Below are 21,897 nucleotides of genomic sequence, written 5' to 3'. Positions count from 1 at the left end.
GCTGGGTGCTCACTGAACTTTACTCTCAGCTGAGGTTTTGTTGAGGTTTGTCTTGGACGGAGAGGGCAGGTCATTGTATTTACCCACCTATCCACTGACCAACCATCCTGCCTCCCCACCTCCCCAAAAAGCGCAACCCAAAACTTCACTCGGTCTACGTCACGAACCATGTGGATTCAATTAAAGCCACATTGAGAAATAGCATATATTCAGCCAAAGCCACTGGTTGGCTTTCCCAGTCCTCTGCAGCAGAGCCAGCCCAGCAGCTAAAGCTGAGACCCGGTTACTCCCCAAAAACTCTCTGCAACTTGGATATTCAAGACGCACAATGGCCGGTCTCAAGGTATTTTGACTATTGCACTGTTTCTAACTTAAGGCTTCTTCTTAGTTGTGTGTGTTAGAACAATCCTGCTGCTAGTGTACATTAATCTGAAGTGTGCCATTTGGAATAGGCTACTATGATGCGCTCTTTCCCACGTCTTCCCACAGTTTTGCCATTTAATGTTTTACCATTTTCCGTGCGTAAAGGGTAAACACCGAAACGACTTAAATGCGGCACTGCGGCTATTTGTAGACCTAAACGTTGGTTTATGATCACCCATTCTTTGAGGAAAGTTAAGTTTGAGTGAAGGTCCGCTTCGCAGATGATCATCTGAGGGGCGTTCCCATCAGCCAATCAGATGGCTGGAAACAACAGCTGCCCAGATGTCAGATGCGCGTGCTAGTTAAGAGAAGCTGCGTAAAAAACTGGTTCCTTGTACTTTTAACGTAGCTTAAACATTGAACGTGTGGTCCTTAAAAGAGGCTGGTACATTACAGACTCAGGAGATGTCGTGAACTACTTCAGGTTAAACTATAGTTTTGTAAATGTTAGTGTTTAGTCCTCAGTAGGCCTGTGACAGATCTAATCTTGTAAATAACAATGTTTTCGTTATTTTCAAAGATGTTTCATATGTTTCGAAGTTGTATTTAATTCCATAGCTCATCAACATGAATTGGAACATACAAGTCCATGTTGCGTAATGCTAATAGCCTGAAATATCTGCATCCCCATGCGTTTTTTTCTGTCATGTTGTGATGCAGTGGAGTCACCCTCGCAAAGAGACTTGCAGACCCTGCATGACTCAGCGAGATTACTTTGGTTTGTGTTGTGGCCAAGCTGGGCAGTCCTACACAGACAAAGCACACTGCTCAAATACATGTAGTTGTTTTTTGATTTTGTATTGCTATCACTCTTTACACACAAACATCATTATAGACTAGGGATAGTTAACAAATTGTAAAGGTAAGTTTACAAAATGGCAACGCCTTTTCTAACAAATGTCTCCTTGGGGACAATAAAGGCAATCTAATCTAATATAATATAATATAATCTTATCTTGTTCATGAATCACTCTTGATGTTTTGTACAGTACCTTACTGGCTTTGGGAATGAGTTTGCTTCTGAAGACCCTCGCTGTCCTGGGGCTCTACCTGAAGGGCAGGTGAATACCAAACCTCCCTCCCACCACTCCATACACCATACCATATACTGTATACATACATATATTCATGGAAATGCATCCTAGCATCTGCATCAGTTTTATTCATCCAGGTCATCTTATAGAGAAAAGAGTTAAGTTGTAGGCAACTTGTTGTTGAGTTGAGTTAAGTTGTCGGCAACAAGTTGTAATTCTTTTTGTGAGCTTGAAAATGTTTATAGTAAGTCCAGTTGCTTACATCTAAACACTTCAGACTTCATTTAGAGTCTGTCAGTAACATGTTTGTTGTGTACCTTCGTTGAACCCCAACTTTACAGGTGTGTGGCTCAAAATTCAATACAAATAAATACTTTTGCTTTGTTTCTGTCCTTGTCTGTTCTTGTTTAATATTTATGAGATTTTGATTTGTGGCAGCCATGGCCCAGTGGTTAGGGAGTTGGTCTTTCAATCTTGGGGATGTAGGTTTGAATCCCACCTGACCTGCCCCCTACACCTCTATCCATGTCTGAGGTGCCCTTGAGCAAGGCACCTAACCCCACATCGCTCCAGAGACTGTAACCAATAGCATGAAAAGCAATAATTGTAAGTCCCTTTGAATATAAGCATCAGCTAAGTGTAATGTAATGTAATGTAATGATTTGTCCTTCTAGAATAACCCCCAGGTGTGTCCCTATGGGCTGTATGCAGAGCAGCTGTCTGGCTCAGCCTTCACCTGCCCCCGCCCCTCCAACAAAAGAAGGTAAAGAACAGCCGAGGCTTTATTATTAAGGAGATGGGCTTTAGATCAGAGGGTTGCAGGTTCAAATCCCACCCTTCTACTCCTATCTCAGTCCATGTCTGAGGTGCCCTTGAGCAAGGCACCTAACCCCACATTGCTCCAGGGACTGCAGGTCATTTTGGATAAAAGTGTCACAGGTCGTGGGGCGCTAGTCGCTGACACGATAAACCTTAATTTTACCCCTGAAGAGCAACTCACAGACACCAAACAAGCACAAGACAGGAGATTGCAGTATTAATTTGATATTTTAAAGGGTTAAAACAGGGGGGAGGGGGGCAGGCAGTGCCTGGTTGGGAGATTGGGGGAAACAGCAGGCGGGGCTGGTTTCAGTGAGCGTCACTCACTTATTGGCGACGCCCCATACCTGTGACAAAAGCATCAGATAAGTGTAATGTAGTGTAATGTCATGACATGCAATGTAAAGATGGTGTCATACCCCCCTGAGTCAGAAGGTATGCCCTGGCAAGCATGGGTCTTTGCAACAAAAGAAGGTAACGATGGAGTCATACCACCTGAGGGGTGCTGGTTATCCACATATGTGGATATTTTTAAATAGGCCTACGGATATTTTTTACACATTCACATACAAACACTACATGTGGATACAAAATAAAAACTCCATTGTGACAGCTGTGTTTCAGAGATGGGATATTTGTTTTAAACCAAGTTTAAAAACATGTTTTGAAATGCACACTTTAAAACTCAGTTTACGTGTAAACAAGAGGCTAAATCTAATGCGTTCTCAAAACTATCCATATACACGTAAACAGCTTCTTAGTCATCTAAATGATGTTTCTGTATTCGGGTCCACCAACTTACCAAAGCGCTGTTAAATATCTGTCTCGAAGTGAATAAAATAACTTAACTCGTATGTAGAAATGTGATTTAAAAGCAAGGGTGTATTGTGATTTATGGTTAAATGTATTGTTTTGTCTCTGTTTGTAGCTGGTTTTATCGCATCCTGCCTTCTGTTCGGCATAAGCCCTTCGTGCCGATGAAGAGTGAAGACCTAACAGAGAGCTGGAATGAAGTGGAACCCGACCCTAACCAGGTATGAACAGCCATGTTATTGTGTAATGTGATGGTGTAATGGTTAGGGAGTTGGACTGTACAGGGTTGCAGGTTCAATCCCTTCCTCCTTTCATGGCTGAAGCGCCCTTGAGCAAGACACTTATCCCCATACTGATCCAGGGACTGTAACCAATACACAGTAATATCTGTAAGTTGCTTTGGGTAAATGTGTCAGCTTAGTGTAATGTAATGTCATGATCCTCAGTCATTCATGTCATCTTATTCAAAGAGTTTGGTTGTGAGTTCCTGACTTCTTGGAAGTTGAAAGACATTTGGGTTCTCAGTTGAGGAGCATCATCAGTTGCTTGTTGATGTTATGGTTCATGTTCTCAATAAACATGTGACAGTGATAGTTCAGTATTTATGTATATATCCCGTTGAATATTAATATCCTGTTTTGTTTTGCTTTTCTCCCTAAGTATTTGCTTTGTTTTGTTATTGTGTCATAGCTGAGATGGCTGCCATTCACCATCCCTAAAGGCTCTGAGAAAAAAGTGGACTTTGTGGCAGTAAGTGCAAGGTTTTTGATTATTTTCAAAAGTTGGTAACACTATCTTTGAAATGGTCTACATAAGAGTGCCATGTCAAGAAGATATTGTTTGGGTGTTTTAACATCCTGAAATCCAAATGACTCATTATGACAACCATCATAAAAATCAATAGTGCGGGGCGCTGTGGCACAGAGCGCTAAGCCCCCCCCCCACATTTGGGCTTGCATGCCCACGGGGACCCCGGTTCGAGTCCGGATGGGGTCATTTCCCGATCCCACCCTGTCTCCTGGCCATAAGGCCGCCCATCTGTAAAAAATCTCACCTGCCGATCCTGATTGGCTCATTCGTTCCGAAGTGATTCTGATTTTCACAGTGCTTAGATGATTATGTGAGGAAACTGGAATGCCCTCACATAGTTTGGCGAAACGCAGCCAGGCGGCGTAAGTCAGGTTAGGAGACTTGCGCTCATCATGTCTGTGTACTGCTGTGTCTAACAGGGTCTGCACACGGTGTGTGGAGCTGGAGACTCCAAGTCCAGAAATGGCATTGCCATTCACATGTATGCCTGCAACACGTCCATGGTCGACAGGTTTGTGTTTGTAAATCATCTAATGCGAAATGTTTATTGTACCACCGCACCTACGCAATGTTTATGAAGTCAAATGGTTTGATGTATTTGGTCAATGCAGAGCAAATTGAAACAGGGTGTTATGCGTAGGTAGGCCGTCCTATGAAAAGACATTGAACTAAAGGTTTTCTCTTTTTTCTTCACAGCTGCTTTCACAATTCAGATGGAGATCTCCTGATTGGTATGACAGAATTGATCATTGTTGAAATCCATTCTCAAAATGGGTCTAGGTGGTTTAGTGACAGTGGGCTGTTAATGTGAATGGGATAATAAGAATGTGTATATGGTTTGTAATGGTACGATAATATATGATAATAATTTTGGCACCTGTGGCCTAGTAATTAAGGAGATGGTCTTTAAATCAGAGGGTTGCAGGTTCGAATCCCACCCTTCCACTCCTATCTCAGTCCATGGCTGAGGTGCCCTCAAGTATGGTGCTGTTTCCACGTAGCAGGATATTTTTTAGCAGGGTATTTTTTACTCCTGTTTAGGTGTAAACGCAACATGTGGATGAAAATAAATCCCCCATTGTAACAAATGCGTTTCAGCCCCCTAAATTCAATATTTTGAAAAGCCTGTTTTTTATATCTGGATTTTAAATATCTGCTACGTGGAAACAGGCGGCCAAAACCAATGTAACCAGGAGAAAAAAATATCCACATATAAAACTAGACTGCCTGTGCAGTCGCCTTCGACTGCTTAAGGTATATCCCCGAAACGCGACGCTTCCAGTCTCACATCATTCCTACCACTCCCGTCCCCCTTTTCATAAACGTATATGATAAATACAAAATATAAAATAAATATATTCAATATCTATACATAGATCAAAGACGTGCATAGGCTTAAAACCAAACGACTATTGTGAAAATGAAGCAAAAAATGGGGCAAATGGTAACACTGTTTTAATGGTTCACTATTATAATGGATATACCACATTAGGTACAGTGTAATAACCAGTGTAACAGTATTTAATATCATGTAGTACCAGTGTAAGACCATGTACCAATTTTGTACTTACATTATGTATTTGTGTGTAAGTGGTATTACATTGCATATTGCATATTGTTACACTGGTATTACACTGTTATTACATGGTATTAAATACATTACGCTGGTTATTACACTGTACCTAATGTGGTAGATCCACTGAAAGGGTGAACCTTTAAAATAAAGTGTTACAGGGCAAATCAATCCACCCAGTCAGAAGTTATGTGTCAAATGAAAATTTCGCCATTTTGAAATTATTGGCCTCCAAAATCTAATCAGTTCATGAATCTACCCTAGAACATTGAAACACCAAATCTGGAACAAATCCATCCAACTGGTCAGAAGTTATGGGCCAAACCAAAATTCAGCCATCTTGAATTCAGCCATCTTGAAAGTGTTGGCCTCCAAACTCGAATAAGTTCATGAACCTACCCTAGAGCATTAACACACCAAATCTGGGAGAAATCCATCCACCCAGTCAGAAGTTATGGGCCAAACAAAAATTCGCCCATCTTGAATTCAGCCATCTTGAAAGTGTTAACCTCCAAACTCGAATCAGTTCATGAACCTGCATTCACCCAAAAAATCTGGGTCAAATCTAAACATCTGTTCAAAAGTTATCGCGTTAACACGTAAGACCTTACGCGGCGGCGGCGGACGAAAAACCATTACATCCCCGACGCTCCGCGTTTCGGGGATATAAATATCCTGCTACGTGGAAACAGCTCCTAAGGCGCCTTACTTCACATTGCTCCCGGGTCTGTAACAAATACCCTGTAAATAACTGTAATTTACTTTGGAGAAAAGTGTCAGCTAAGTGTAATGTAACATAATGTAATAATTTATGTACAGTAATCAATAAACATGTTGTTGCAGTGCCCCAGCAAGGTGAAATCCTCATTACAACTGAGTTTGGGAAGATGATGGTGGAACCTAATGAGATCTGTGTCATCCAGGTGAGTCATTAACAAAAGAAAACAGGTAGCCTCATAATGTGCACTGTAATATTTATTGAAATAACTTTGCTACCTTAGTGCTATACTACCATGACATCACACAGTGCCTGTGCTAACACATTCAGACTTGATCATTCCCATTCTTGTAACAGGAAATGTGTATAAGGCCATGTCTTAAAGGTGCACAGTGTAATATTTGTAATAGTTTATTTCCCAAATTCATGCTGCCAATTACCTTTTTCATGAGTACTTACCACCACCATCAAATTCTAAGTATTCATTATGACTGACTGCATCATGCGTTCCTGATGTTGTCCAGCAAGGGATGCGGTTTGCCGTGGATGTGTTTGGAGAGACCAGAGGCTACATCCTGGAGGTCTACGGGGCCCACTTTGAACTCCCAGACCTGGGACCCATAGGTACTCAATTCCACTCTACTACTGCACAACTATGTAGGGGGCAACCGTGGATTAATGGTTAGGGAGGAGGTCTAAAGAAACTTTGAAACTGTGCTAAATGTTACGTCTATGTTGTGAAAGTGATAAAGTGACATTGTCATTTGTCTTGATAAGTTGACATTGTTTGGACTGTGTGTGTGCCTGTGTCTGTCTGTCTGTCTGTCTGTCGGTGTCCCAATTCTTTTTTAAGCAGCCAAGCAGCCTATCCAGCCCAAACAATGTCAACTTGTCACAGCAATAGCCAAATGACACTTCCAGACACATTATTATCACATTTATGACCTTGTCATAATGTTTATGACACTAATGACTGCAGAAGCAAATACATGGGGCAAACGTTGGGGGCACTGTAGTTCAGTTAGATAAAATGCCGTACCACATTTGGGGACCTGGGTTCAAATTCGACCTTTGGAGGTAATTTCTCATTCCTTCCCCCGTTTCTCTCTCTCCCACTCTCTTCCTGTCATGATCTTCGCTTTCCTATGCAAATGAAGGCGTACAAATCCCCAAAATAATTATAAAACTATTGTGTAACCCAGTGGTCCTCACCCTATTGACCTCATCATAAGCCCCCCAACGCCCCCTAGAACTCATCATAAGCCTGCCAACGCCCCCTTTAGTATTAAAAAAATGAAATAAAATAATGCCTTCCATTGCATCCCGTTGGCATTGTGAAGCACTAGTGTAAACGTTTATGATGCCACACAGGTGCCAACGGTCTGGCCAATCCCAGAGACTTCTTGGTTCCAGTGGCCTGGTACGAAGATCGCCAAGTGCACGGATACACCGTCGTCAACAAGTATCAAGGGAAGCTCTTCTCCAGCCAGCAGGTGAGAGGTACAGGGCTTGACATGCATGGGCACCTGCCTGCCGACCAGACAAAATAGGGTAAAACTCGACTGTGTCTAGTAATAACTTGTCTCACCAGCCATGGCAGGTACGTTATTCTTAGGTATGACATATCACTGTTTATCCTATTGTTTTGCCCCTTTATATCAGTTGGTTATATTTAAGCTCAAGAAAGATCAGACTCATATTCTAATTATTATCTAAAATATTTTCACAATGTTCATAGCATTGATCTTCCTTTTGCACGTCACATCATGGAAAAAGAAAGAACACTGACAGAATATCTGCTAGTAGAAAGGCTAACTGGCTAGTGACTTCTCATCACATAGGCTGGTGAGCAAGAAAGTTAGTACAGTACAACCAGTACCAGTACTAGTACGACTCCATGGGCCCCTGGGCCAGACAAGAGCAAAGCCTCTCTGAATGGGTGTTGCTAGTTTACAAAACAAATCAGGGTTTCAGTCTAAATGTGAGAATCTACTGTATATGTTGTTTGGGGTTTGGGGGGATGTCCCCAGAGAAAATATGAAAATCCAGTTGTTAAAAGTTTTTAATAGATTTTAATGCAATGCAAGAATGGAAATATAGAGGCTTGGGCCTGGGGCCTGGGGCCTGGGGCATGGGCCCGGTAGGCCTGTGGAGTAAATCTGTCCCTGGATGAGAGGTGGTGTTGCTCTTGCACTTGGATCGCTACACTTTACTTGGGGCATGCAGGTGTTTGACCTAAACAATGAAGAACTTTTACAAGAAAGAAAGCCCACTTGGGAAACGTCCATACTCATTGTGGTACAGCACTCCACAGCACACATTGTTCACTGCACACAACACAATTGCATTAATGCCTCCCTCGTGCAAGGGGGCATCCTCAAGTGGCACCCCAGGGGAGCAGTGCGGTGGGACAGTGCCATGCTCAGTCATGGAGGAGAGCACTGGTTAATTTCTCCCCCCACCAATCTGGCAGGTCGGAAGTCGAATCAGCAACCTTTGGGCCATTAGTCTGATGCCCTAACCGCTTACCCATGAGTGCCCTTTACAACCATGTATCCTCTTGAGGGTCTCGCAACATTATGATGACGAAACGATGAGTTGCTGCTCAGCTTTCATCGCCTGCCATGTTTCCCAGCAACCAACTGTGAAGACAGCTTCAAGCTTTCCCTTTCAATAACAAATTTCCGTGAATAAAATACAGTCACGTTTCTCCTCCCTTTAAAAAGAGATACGTTTTGATTTGGTTTACATATTTGTTTGCTCTGTAGTCTAACTCTAAAAAGAGCCCCGTTTGACAATAGGAAAGCTGTCCCTTTTGTGGCTAAATTACCTTTAATTACTTAACGCATCCCGCTGTCTGACGGGATCCACACATATCCTTTCATCGGCAAAATGTTTCCTGAGTTAAGCATTAATTTGAGCATATTTCACTCTGAAATTATTTTCCAGAGTGTCCTGTTGAGTGGGTAATTTGATTGACTCGTTCCGGCTTCCAGGGGGATGTGGAAACAGAGACAGTGGAGCGGCGGTTGGTTTGGGCAACACACTGGGCACGCAGTGTCATTTTTCATTATGGAGGGGGAAAAGAGAAACATCAGTGTGTGTGTGTGTGTGTGTGTGTGTGTGTGTGTGTGTGTGTGTGTGTGTGTGTGTGTGTGTGTGTGTGTGTGTGTGTGTGTGGGTGTGTGTATATGTGTGTGTGTGTGTGTGTGCGCGTGCGTGCGTGTGTGTGTGGGGGGGGTCACCTGTTAGCACACAGGATACCTGAATTGAGGGCACAGGCAAGCTGTTTCTCTCTCTCTCTCTCTCTCTCTCTCTCTCTCTCTCTCTCTCTCTCTCTCTCTCTCTCTCTCTCTCTCTCTCTCTCTCTCTCTCTCTCTCGATAGATGATAGATGCACCCCCCCCCCAGCACAAAATGCGGCAGGTTTGTGGAGCCCATTGTGGGGAGAAGGCTGCTGGCTGGTCCCGCTGTTTTTTTCCCTCCAGCAGAGAGCTGAAATTGCTCAAATTAACTTATTATTTGCTTGACTGGGCCAATATGTTTGTGTTTTGTGTTTGGGGAGTGATTTTTCTCTTGCACTTTTTTTTAATCTTGTCTAGCTGGGAGTTATCATGGGAGTTGTTATGCCAGGGAGACGGTGAAGCATGGGGTCTCGCAAGTCCCCGACGGGGGTGCAGCAAGTGTTTACTTGTGGGAATTTATATTATTGTACATTGTATAATTAAATTTTCTGCGTTTTTTGTGCTCTGCTGCATCCCTACTTTTCCAACACAATTGCAGGCCGTGGTTTGCTGTGGGGAGTGTTAGTCCCGGTTTGTTTGTGGCATTTTATTTGACTGGTCTCTGGGGAGCCTGGTAACAACACATGGAGGCTCGGGGGTCAAAACAGTACGGAGCCTCTTTTGTAATGAATTGTATTGATTTTACAGCCACCATTTCGTGTCTCTTCAACAACAACATTATCAGCACATAGTTACATAAAATTGCGACGCCTGGCAACAATCAAGATAAATATTACCACCACCACTAGCACACACACACACACACACACACACACACACAGACGCATCACAAACATGCTCTCCCCGGTTCCATTTTCCATCCTCGTCCACCTGGACAGCACAAAGTGTGGAAAGTTCGTTAAAAGAGCGACAGCGGGACCAATCGCTGAGTTTATTTCAACACATAAAAAGAGAAAGTGGGTGAAAATGAAAGCATGAATTGTGACTGCTGTTGAGCTTGCTATACTACTACCACAGTTGTATTACTGTAGACGGCTACTGACTCATAAATGTGTCTCTTCATTTTCTCTCTCCTTTCTCCTCCTCCTTCCTATCAGGACTTCTCTCCCTTCAACGTGGTGGCATGGCATGGAAATTACACTCCGTACAAATACAACCTGGAGAACTTCATGGTCATCAACTGTGTGGCCTTCGACCATGCTGTGAGTCACTGTCAACATCTCTTAGTTGCTTTTCCTCTCTCCAGTATACTCTAGCAGTACCTGTTCATGCGGGTTTTTCAAGAGCTGGACTCAGTTGCAAACTAGGTTATTATACGTAGCTGACAATTTCATCCAAAGCAATGTACAGTTGTTTAGTTAAAGGGTATTGCTTACAATCCCTGGAGCAATGTGAGGTCAGGTATCTTGTCAAGGCACATCTGCCATAGATGATGATACTAGGGAGCACCCATATTCTAATCAGTAGGCTAAATACAAAGCTGTTCAATATGGTAATCAAGGTAAAGCATAGCATGGGCCACCAGTGGAAACAAAGTGGGATCAAGTCCAGTCTCCTAAACCCCTGATAGTATCCTAAAGTGGCATGCCAGTCATGTGAAGGCAGCTTAGAACCTTACGTGATATTGATTCCTCATGAGTCATCTCCTCTTCAGTCATCTCTGCTATCACTGCAAATCGCATTCAGGAGTTGCTTTTATTCCAAGCAACCAACACAAGGACATGGACAAGCAACACACGTGTAGAGGAACAGAGTAAACCAGGGCAATCAGAGATGGCAATCTGGCCCCCTGCCTCAGACAGACAGACAGGGCCAATTGCAACACCTGGTTCAACCCCGTCTGGTGGGCCAGGTAACAGACATAGCAATGCTGATGGAGCTGGGGTACAGGAAAGTCTTGCTAACACTCCGTTCTCTTTCATATCTGTGCAGGACCCGTCCATTTTCACTGTGCTGACGGCCAAGTCTACACGCCCAGGGGTGGCCATCGCCGACTTTGTGATATTCCCTCCTCGCTGGGGAGTGGCTGACCGAACCTTCCGGCCTCCTTACTACCACCGTAAGCATTGCATACACAGTCCCCATAGTGGCCAGGGGTGCATTCCAATATGCAACCTTGCGTCCTCCACTGTCTTGTGCTTGTGGCCTCGCCCCGCCTTCTGGCCCCTCCTCCGTGTAGAAAACAAATAAGTTTCCATGCTGTCAGCCTAGCCAAAACAATTTTTGGGGGACTATTCTTCATTCACTATCCAGTTTGCAAATGAGAAAATGACTTTTCAATTGAGCTTTTACGAGATAATAATAATAATAATAATAATTCATTTTATTTAAAAGCGCCTTTCAAAAAACTCAAGGACACTGTACAGAGAGAGGCAAAATAAAACAAGACAGATAAACAGATTGTAAACAAAACATAAATATATAGAAAATAAATAAAAATAAAATAAAACAAAATACAGTTAAAGAATCATAAAGAATAGGCTAATTGAAATAGATGAGTTTTAAGTCTTGATTTGAACAGGGGTAAAGACTCAATGTTGCGGATGTCAGGGGGAAGCGCATTCCACAGCTGAGGAGCAGAGCAACTGAAAGCTCTGTTCCCCATGGTGCTGAGACGGGCAGAAGGGACAGAGAGGAGAATGGAGGAAGAGGAACGGAGGGGGCGGGAGGGAATAGCAATATGAATAAGATTAGATAGATAAGGAGGGGCAAGATTGTAGATAGCCTTGAAGGTGTGGAGAAGTATTTTAAAGTGAATTCTAAATTTGATAGGGAGCCAGTGGAGATGTTGGAGTGCAGGGGTAATATGGTGACAGGAAGGGGTTTTGGTTATGATGCGGGCAGCTGAGTTCTGGACCAGTTGGAGCTTGTGGAGAGATTTTTGAGGGAGACCAAAGAGGAGAGAATTACAATAATCAATGCGAGAGGTGACAAGACTGTGTATAAGGATGGAGGTAGAATGGGAGGTGAGAGAGGGGCGGGAGAGGTTAATGTTGCGTAGGTGGAAATAGGCAGACCGTGTGATGTTATTAATGTGGGAGAGGAAGGATAGAGAGCCATCAAGCATGACACCCAAACTCTTAACTTGAGGGGAGGGGGAGACAGGAGAGCTATCAATTGAGAAGGAGAAACTATTTGCTTTGGATAAGGTGGATTTGGTGCCTAATAGTAGGACTTCAGTTTTGTTAGAATTCAGTTTCAAAAAATTTGAGGTGAACCAGGATTTGATTTCAGAAAGACAGGTGGTGAGGGAGGGGGGAGGGAGAGTGTCAGAGGGTTTGCCAGATAAATAGAGCTGGGTGTCATCAGCATAGCAATGGAAATTAATATTGAATTTGCGGAAGATATTACCAAGGGGAAGGAGGTAGGTGATGAAGAGGAGGGGCCCCAGAACAGAACCTTGAGGCACACCAGAGGTGACAGGGGAGGGCTTGGATTTAAAAGACTTCATTTGAATAAATTGAGAACGGCCAGAGAGATAAGAATAGAACCAGTCAAGGGAGTGTGTTTACTTATGCCAATTGAGGAGAGTCTGTGGAGAAGGATGGAATGCGAGATGGTGTCAAAGGCTGCACTGAGGTCAAGGAGAATGACAATAGAGGAGTAGGCCAGAGTCAGCAGCCATGAGCAGGTCGTTAGTGATTTTAACTAGGGCGGTTTCAGTGCTATGTCGGGGGGCGAAAACCAGACTGGAAGTGCTCATAGAGGGAGTTAAGAGTTAGATGGGAATGGAGTTGAGAAGCTACAATTTTTTCTAGAATTTTGGAGATGAACGGAAGGAAGGTTGGAGATTGGGCGGAGGTTGTTGTAGTCAGACGGGATCAGAGCCAGGTTTTTTTTAGTATAGGGGTGACAGCAGCAACTTTGAACAGAGAGGGTACAGTACCAGTGGAGAGTGAGGAGTGGATGATGGCAGAGATGAATGGGAGGAGAGAGAGGGGAGGCAGGATTTGACAAGAGTTGTGGGGGAGCGGATCAAGCTGACAGGTGGAGGGCGTGGATTTGGAGATGAGGTCAGATATTTCAGAGGAGTCCGGGAGATGAAAAACTAGAAAAATAACTGGTGAAGGGGGAAGAGATCAGCTGGGGAGGGAAAAAGAGGGGTTGCAGATAAGATGTTGGTGGATCTTATGGATTTTTTCATAAAAAAGTCCAGTAATGAATTGCAAGTCTCAACTGAGTACATATGAGCAGGAGAGAGTCAGGTGGTTTAAGGATGTTGTTAAGCACAGAGAACAGGGTTTTGGAGTTGCCTTCATTGGCATAGATTAGAGTGGAGTAGTAATCAGACTTAGTTCGAGAGATGCAGTCCTTGTAGAGTGATATATGAGCTTGGTACATTTCTTTGTGAACAGTGAGACCAGTTTTCTTGCACAGGCGCTCAAGTTGTCTGCCTTTGGATTTCATGGTCCGGAGTTGAGGGGTGTACCAGGGGGCAGTTTGAGAAAAGGTGACAGACCGGGTTTTAACAGGAGCAAAACAATTAAGGACATTGTGAAGACCATTGTTATACAGAGTGACTAGTTCATCAGGGGAGGAGAGATTATTAGAAATCAGAATGGTTTCAATAGAGGTAGAAAGGGAATCAATGTTATATTGAAATATAATGCTGTTGTCAGTGATGTCATCATGACATATTAGTTCCTGGTACGAGGCCACAAGCACAAGTGGAGGACGCAAGGTCGCATATTGGAACGCACCCCCTGTCTTGGGTAAATTCCATTGTCCAAACTCTTGTCCTCCCTTGCATGTGGCGTCGTGATGAGACACAGATCACACAGATGATGGAAGTTTACATCAGTATCTCCCACAAGCACAAATCAAAGGTCTTTTTCTCATTTGCAATTGGGATGTTGATGGCGAAATGCCCCCCACAAGTTCCTAGGCTGACAGCGGGGAAACAGAGCACAGAAGTGGGATGTCAGTGAAGCGTATGTCCACAAGATCAAGTCGAGTACAGGAGTTTGGATAATGGAATGTACTGTACCCTTTTTGTTATCAAAATCGAGTTAATGCCATTTTCTGGGTATTTCAGACCACCTTTATCACGTGAATAAATATAGTGAGACAATTTGATCGTTTCATGTCAAAATAAAGCAAATAGGAAGTTAAGACATTTTGCCTTTGCACGGCTCCTTATTTTTGGGCCATGATTCAAAGGCAGAGCAACATTCCAACTGCCATTTAATAAATATAACATTTGTCATCAATTTTGATTATATTTTCTTCAATTCCAAAGTATGTTTTGTATTTATTCATAATATATTAATCTTTCTATACACAGTAATTTGTCTGCCAGGCTGTGTCATTTTGTGATATACAGTCGGTCCCCCTACAATGCACACCCTTTACCGAGGTAATGCCACGTCATCCACCTCGGTACGTACCGGGCCTAGCTGCAGTGTACCCAAACAACCGCCGGGTGGCACTTGGGAGCGCTCGCTATACGCTTTACCACGCTGTAGCGCATGTTCAGGTCTCTCTCTCTCTCTCTCTCTCTCTCTCACACACACACACACACTTTCTCTTGCATACACACAATACACATTCAAGCGCAAATGGGTAGGCAACATTTATTACATGGAATATTTTAGACGATGTTGACGGCATATTAATATACCGTAAAGTTCCATATAATAGCCGAGTTCCAATTAGCGGCCGGGTTCCTTTTAAGGGCCGGGTGCACGAGGATATTTGACAGATAATGGCCGGTTCCAAATAAAAGCCCTGTCTAAATAATCATTAAATGAACCAAGGAAGAAGGCTTGACCAACGGCGCTGCATGTTTCCCCCCTTATATTGTTTTGTTTAGTTTTTAGGATGCGCCGCGTCTTTGGCCATCAACCGCTGCGTCAGTGAAGGAAATGTCGGAAATTTTGCAATGTAAAACTCGGGGAAGCAGCGGTGTTTCAGTGTAGCATGTGGTTTTAACGCTGTAATACGGGTTAATGTGGGTAAAATCCACATTTAAAACGAGTAGCCCAAGGCATGTGATGAGAGAAAAATGACATTTGAGACAAGCATCCAACGAAATGAAATGTAATGTCAACATGCAGCCTCTCTGCACTCGGATTCTCCTCCCTTCGCACTAAACTGGCAAACATGTTCTCTCACAATGTTTTTAATGTTTTGTGCACTACATATGGACACATGGGACATTGTTGACATGTTGAAGTTAACTTTCTTCAATGTGCATGGCGGAGCACGCACTCGCACACACCCTGCACGCACTGCACTGATCAACACACTTTAATCAGTCAATCTGCGAGGCGGAAGCGCACACCGTTTCAACTTTGACTTTGGGGAAGAGATTGTTTAGTGGGATGTTAATTTAAATGCTTTTCATTTTCATTTGCTAGCTTTACATTTTTTGTGTATGGTAGCCTATTAATATGTGGCATCTGTGTGCAGATGGAAACCGTTTTGTGTTAGGCTGTAGCCTACCTTAATTCGGCCGAGGCTACTTTTAGTTAACCGCAGCGTAAAGGTCTTTGCATGGACAAATGAAATGATGATTGAATAATAGCTGGCCAGTATTGCAGGGAGTATTAAACCCAGTGTACGTTGGGGTTTGGGAGAGCAAGGAAGAGAGCGGCATCTGTGATTAACCGCTTCGAAATGTGTGCGTAAAACCTGCTGTTAACCAGTGTTGCCGCATTAAAAAAAATGATTGATTTCGTGTTTGTATTTTACTTTGACGTTGCCTATAGTCCTCAGTTTATGGTTATTTTCTGTTGACCTCCTACACATTTTCGTTCTGTCATGTAGGGTATTGTAAATAAATCGACCGTATTTTGATCTTTTCGAACTTAATTTACCCCTTCAATCACCCCTCTCCAATTGCAAACTTTACCCTGGTAGAAGGATCATTCGCTAGCCTGCACGTACTCGTTAAGGACTTATTGTCTGACTGATTTTGGCTGCTGGGAATAAGGTATATTTTGATATATATAAAAAGGGCCTATCACCGTTTTGGCTGAATGCTGACACCACGGACCATGATGACCATTGCAGTCTTGCCGCGGGTCTTGAACAGTGCGCACTCTTTCCGATTAAGATTGCTTCTTCTGAGAAGACAACTGGCTACCGCAGGAGAGGGGAAAGGTGGCAATATTATCCTCAAGCGTGTTAGATAAATCGTGTTTAGCCTATCGCAGATGAGGTTTTTGAATATTTTGTAATGCATGGGACATTGACAAGGAAGGGTAGCTATGATATCCTCGTGAATAACTTAAGTCTTCGACTTTTCAAAATGCCTCCTCTCAACATTCAAGATATAAATTGGTTATTCTGGTTAGTCCAACGCTATCATGGCAGGAGAATCATTCGTAGGCACTACTCAGCAATTTTGTCTGTTGGTTTTTGTCTGCTACAAAGTAGGATAGATCAGACCTCCAGGTCTTCATAAAAACCATCTACCACCGCTGTGATAATTTGACTACGGACACCGCTGAACATTGAACAGTTGTTTAGACTACAGTAGGTCTGTTGACGATTGCAGTCATGCCAGTTGCCTTGAACTGCGCGCTCTCCTCCAGTTGATGCGTGACAGCCAGATGAGAAGCGCAAAGGTGGGGGGCTATCCGCGGTCGCGGAGGACAGGTGTCAATACCACACACACACACACACACACACACACACACCACACACACACACACACACACCACACACACACACACACACACACACACACACACACACACACACACACACTCTGTTTGGAGAGGACGCAATTTAAACTGTTACAGTTTAGGCAGTAGGCCACCCATCCCCCCGGACCCACGAAACCCACTGAAGATCCAAGCAATTGTAGTCTGTCAGTATTTTAGTGTGTGCCCAGGTAGTTGAATTCCTGGCATGGCCTGGTTATCTCAATCGTGCCGATGTTTGCCCTCAGGCTAGTGTGTTCATAAAGCGCACGTTCGATTTGCTGTAATAGGCTACGATCAGTAAGCCTCAACTTGTCTGTCGTTTCTTTTCCTTCTTTCGATATTTTGTAAAATAGGCCCACGTTAAAGCCTAAATACGATAATAGGCCTAAATAAGGCTAATAAAGTAAGCTAAATAAGTCAGGCCTAAATAAAGATGTTTTAGCCTATGAACTCAGGCAATGCAGAAATTTGCGGAGGGATTTTGGATAGCCTATAGGCTACCGATGGCTTTATGAACTTCATGACTGGGCTACAAGATAGTCGGGTAAACAAGGATTTACTTGTAGACCACCAACATCTGATGCTGAAGTGGGGGAGGGTTGTTTTTTTTTCACTTCAAATGTTCCCCGAGATACACACACACACACACACACACACACACAGATACGCGCTAATCGCTCTCTCTCTCTCTCCGCCCCTCTCTTTCTCATTGTTGCTATACGTGCATCTGGATAGGCCTAGGCAGTGTGGTCACCCAGCACATTTTCATACAAATGCTGTTTTTTTTTTTTTTAATGAAATCTTTATTCAGTTATTTGTGAACAGTCTCTGCTTTTCTCTTTCGATGTTGCGTCACGTGACAAGTGTTCTGCTCGAAAACTTAATACAAAGCGGTAAAAATGTTCAGAAGGTGTTGAACTTTTTGTCTGTGGGGGAGGGGGTGGGTTACAGCAGTGCAGTGCAGTGCACGGGACTGCACAGCCTTTTGTGACATGTCGTGGCGCGACAGGTTATCCAGCCTCCAAAGGAGTCATAGTTCCCCAGTCATATTTTTGGTTCGCATCTCCACCGAAGCAACTGAATTTGCAGTCCTAATCACATATGATTAGCCACACCTGGTGTAACAGATGTCTTGTCACGTGTGCAGTCAATCACATCCCCAGTTAACCGGAATCCCGTCGATCGCGCACAACAGTGCATTGAAAGGATGAAATGTTCACAAGCACCAATACAAAAAAAAAAAACGTCTTCAACCTATTAGTCCGTAGGCTATCCTGAGGATATCCGTTCCTGACTTGAATAGGCTAGTGCAGAAATAATTAACAGTCATCACTTATAAGTTAGGAGCGGAATTGAGACGGTGAATGCAGGACAGATAATATAAAAACAAAACACCGTCGACTGGCGGTCTTGTTTAGGGATCACGCTTGTGTTATTATCAAATGCCCAATGTTACGTGCAACGCGCAATTGGCTGACTCTTTCCACTTGTAGCCTAAAACTGAGGGAGGGATCAACGTACAATGAGCTACACTGAAGCAGATTACTCTGCGTCGCAAAAAAAACAGTGCACCAATAGGCCTAATACCCCCGTTTTCAACCTACTATTTACCAGATATATAGACTAGTAATAGTATTAGGTTGTGATACCTTGTTTTTTGTGGTAACGACAGTGTAGATCATAATAGCCTGCAATAGGGGAAGCGGCATGCGACCAGTTTTAAAGACAGAATGTCGTCGCCAAATGTAAAATCACCTCTCTCATGCTGACATGACGGGGCACTACTTTCATTAGGCTACAATGTTGTTCATGGGTCTGTTTGACTCACACTATACGATTGGTTCAATTGTGTTTTTGTGCTCATCGCACAAATGAGACAGACAGGCTTGCTTGATAGGGCTACACAAAGCAAGCGACATCGTCCACTCAAAATGGTCCGAACTCCGCCGCTTGATTTCATGTCTCCTCAGTCTCTCCATAACGGTTTATTAGCCTACTCTGTTTGGCTATTTTCGTTATTCTTAGCCCTGGCATTAGAGATGAAGCAACTGTGATCAGTGAGGTTGTGGAAACGGTTGAATAGGCCTATGGTCCCAGTTTTGAAGACAGAATGTCGCCGCCAAATTTAAAATTCGATCTCTCTCATGCTGGCGTTACGGGGCACACTTAATTACATGGGTGTTCCTGTCTGATTGACTCGGTTTTAATTGTCTTTACCGGTTCAAATTGTAGTAGGTATGCAAACTCTGTTCTGAGGATACCCGTTCCTGGCTTGAATAGTGCCGAAATAAGTTAGGGACGGATTGGGAGACGGTGAATGCAAGACAGAAAAAAAGTCGAGTTTAAATTCACATGGTGGTCTTGTTTAGGGCTCACACTTGTGTTATTATCAAATGCCCTATCAAATGCCCAATGCTAAATAAAACATGCAATTTGCTGACTGTATTTCTACTACTACTAAAACTGGGGGACGGACAAGCACGGAAGCACAGGCAGACGCTGCTCTATATACGGCTCTGGCAAAAGCGGTGCTATACTGCCCCCCGCATTCCGAATGGCCACAGGGTGTAATGATCACGGTACGCTGCCACGGCACGGCACGGTAATGAGCAGATTGAAGTTACACCATCTGTAGGCCTAATATAATGTAATTCAATACAAAGTTAACATATTCCTGCCATATCCCGATCCCACTAAATAGGACATCATTCTAAAGGTCATCGATGTAGTTTAAAACAATCATTATGACCAGACCTTGCTTATACTGTTGTTTCTTATGAAAGATATAGTTATAGTTCAAACGAAATATATATATATATATCAGTTACTGCCTTTTGACTCAGCATGACTCCTCATTGTTGGCACATGATACAAAGGCAGAATACCTTAACTGCCAAATAATAGTGAAAAGTAAAATTTGAGTTTAATATTTTTGCTGTACATTATCTTCATTATAGCAACCAACTGTCAAATTTTAGGAGCTCTAAGTAACTTTGAAGTCACTACTCTCAGTTTCACACTCTTGTGAGTTAAGGTTTTCTACCTTTGTAGGGCAGTGTAGTGTGCTCGCATCAATTAAGTTTGGACCCGGACCAATTCTTTTTCTGACAATGTCTTCTTGGGCCATGGCTGTTTTCCTATTGGGGATCCCCAGGCTGCTAATTGTCTACCGCTGCCCTGGGGGTACACATACCCCTGATTCTGGTTGGGAGTCACTGCTCCACATCACAGCTGTGCTCTACATAGGTATCAACTGTTGTATGTGGAAAGTTGTTTGAGAGCTCCCCCTGTTGTCCTCCTCAGGGAACTGCATGAGTGAGTTCATGGGGCTGATCAAGGGCCACTACGAGGCGAAGGAGGAGGGCTTCCAGCCAGGGGGCGGGAGCCTGCACAGCATGATGACCCCCCACGGGCCCGACGCAGAGTGCTTCGAGAAGAACAGTACCAGCGACCTCAAGCCTGAGAGGGTGGCTGAGGGAACCATGGTAAGGGATGTCTGTCCAGGTGGCCCAGTACTGACAGGCAGTGAAGGGCAAAATGGATTCATTAGTTTTACAGCCCAATTCCACATATTACAAATGACTTGGTTTTACCCATCTTATTCAGACAGTGAAACAGCTGTTTGAATTGGACAGGTAAAACAAGGTCATTTGGAATATGTGGCCCTAGATTGTAATTCATGAATACATTTAGCCCATCACTGAAGAACCTTAGGGCCCAGCACTGACAGGGTTTGAAGCCCATTAATATTATATTGTACAGGGCACAGTCTCAAAGCGCACCGTCCCAGGGCACCTGGGTTTAATTCCGACACAAGGCCCACACTTTATGTTGATATTAAAACCAGTTGATATTTTGTTGTTGTCCTACATATACACACTTGAACACTACGGTCTCCTGTCTGTTCCGTACATGTCTCCGTAATCAGGGTTGCCAGATGACACTGATGATTTCCAGCCCCCAAAAAAGCTTAAAACCCACCTGGGAGTATTAAAACCCGCCCAATTTGAACTAAATTATATGACCATAAATCTGCAGGAAAACACCTCCCAAATGCCCCCCTTTTTTAACCGCAAGCGATCATCCTAAGCAGCCCAATTGAGCAGGACATATCGCCCCATCTGGCAACACTGTCCATAAACGCAACCATAACTTGCATGTGATGGTGATATCTGTGCATGTCCTGTCTGTTTCCCACAGGCCTTCATGTTTGAGTCCTCGTTCAGCATGGCGGTCACCAAGTGGGGGCTGGAGACCTGCCAGCGGCTGGATAAGAGCTACTACAAATGCTGGGAGCCTCTCAAGAGCCACTTCAACCCCAACTGGAGGCCCAGCAACAAATAGATCACTTTGATACGAATACAAATAAAATGTTGATGAACACATTTATTTTTAAGTGGGAACAAAATGCCATTCTCATCATTATCCTTGAGATTAGGTCAAAGGTAAGGGTAATAGGGTTTGTGGGAAATATAGCACTTTGATTTTACAACACAATGATTTTAAAAGGGAAAGAAATGAAGCAGCAATTCCAACAATTATCCCTGAAATTAGGCGGGAGTAGAGCAGAGAAGGTTGTTTGAAAGGGAGACAGTAACCGCTTGTTGCACCTACACTATTTTAATGTATTCCAAATGAAATTAAATAATGGTACATGTAACAGTAACCTCCCTTGCATCTGACTGTTGTGTTTTTACTCCATCGTCAACTGCATTGCTGCACAAATAATGCAGCTCACAATAAAGTGTTGTCACAATACCCAGAGCAGAGGTGTCAAAAGTAAAAGTACATTGATGGTGTAAGTACATTAG

General features: G+C 43.5%; 1 protein-coding gene across 1 annotated transcript; it reads left to right on the top strand.

Annotated features, from left to right (window-relative positions):
* The first annotated feature begins 213 nt into the window (after positions 1-213).
* hgd (homogentisate 1,2-dioxygenase) lies at positions 214-21,746 on the top strand. Its single transcript, XM_063207392.1, has 14 exons — positions 214-343; positions 1,413-1,484; positions 2,132-2,220; positions 3,205-3,310; positions 3,780-3,839; positions 4,319-4,410; positions 4,596-4,630; positions 6,316-6,395; positions 6,715-6,814; positions 7,562-7,683; positions 10,532-10,636; positions 11,367-11,493; positions 20,390-20,571; positions 21,287-21,746. The coding sequence occupies exons 1-14, from the start codon at positions 329-331 to the stop codon at positions 21,428-21,430; spliced, it is 1,329 nt and encodes a 442-aa protein (XP_063063462.1). The 5' UTR covers positions 214-328; the 3' UTR covers positions 21,431-21,746.
* Positions 21,747-21,897: the final 151 nt, after the last annotated feature.

The sequence above is a fragment of the Engraulis encrasicolus genome, chromosome 9, assembly GCF_034702125.1.
Source record: "Engraulis encrasicolus isolate BLACKSEA-1 chromosome 9, IST_EnEncr_1.0, whole genome shotgun sequence".
NCBI classification, from domain to species: Eukaryota; Metazoa; Chordata; class Actinopteri; order Clupeiformes; family Engraulidae; genus Engraulis; species Engraulis encrasicolus.
This window is presented reverse-complemented; position numbering and strand designations above follow the sequence as displayed.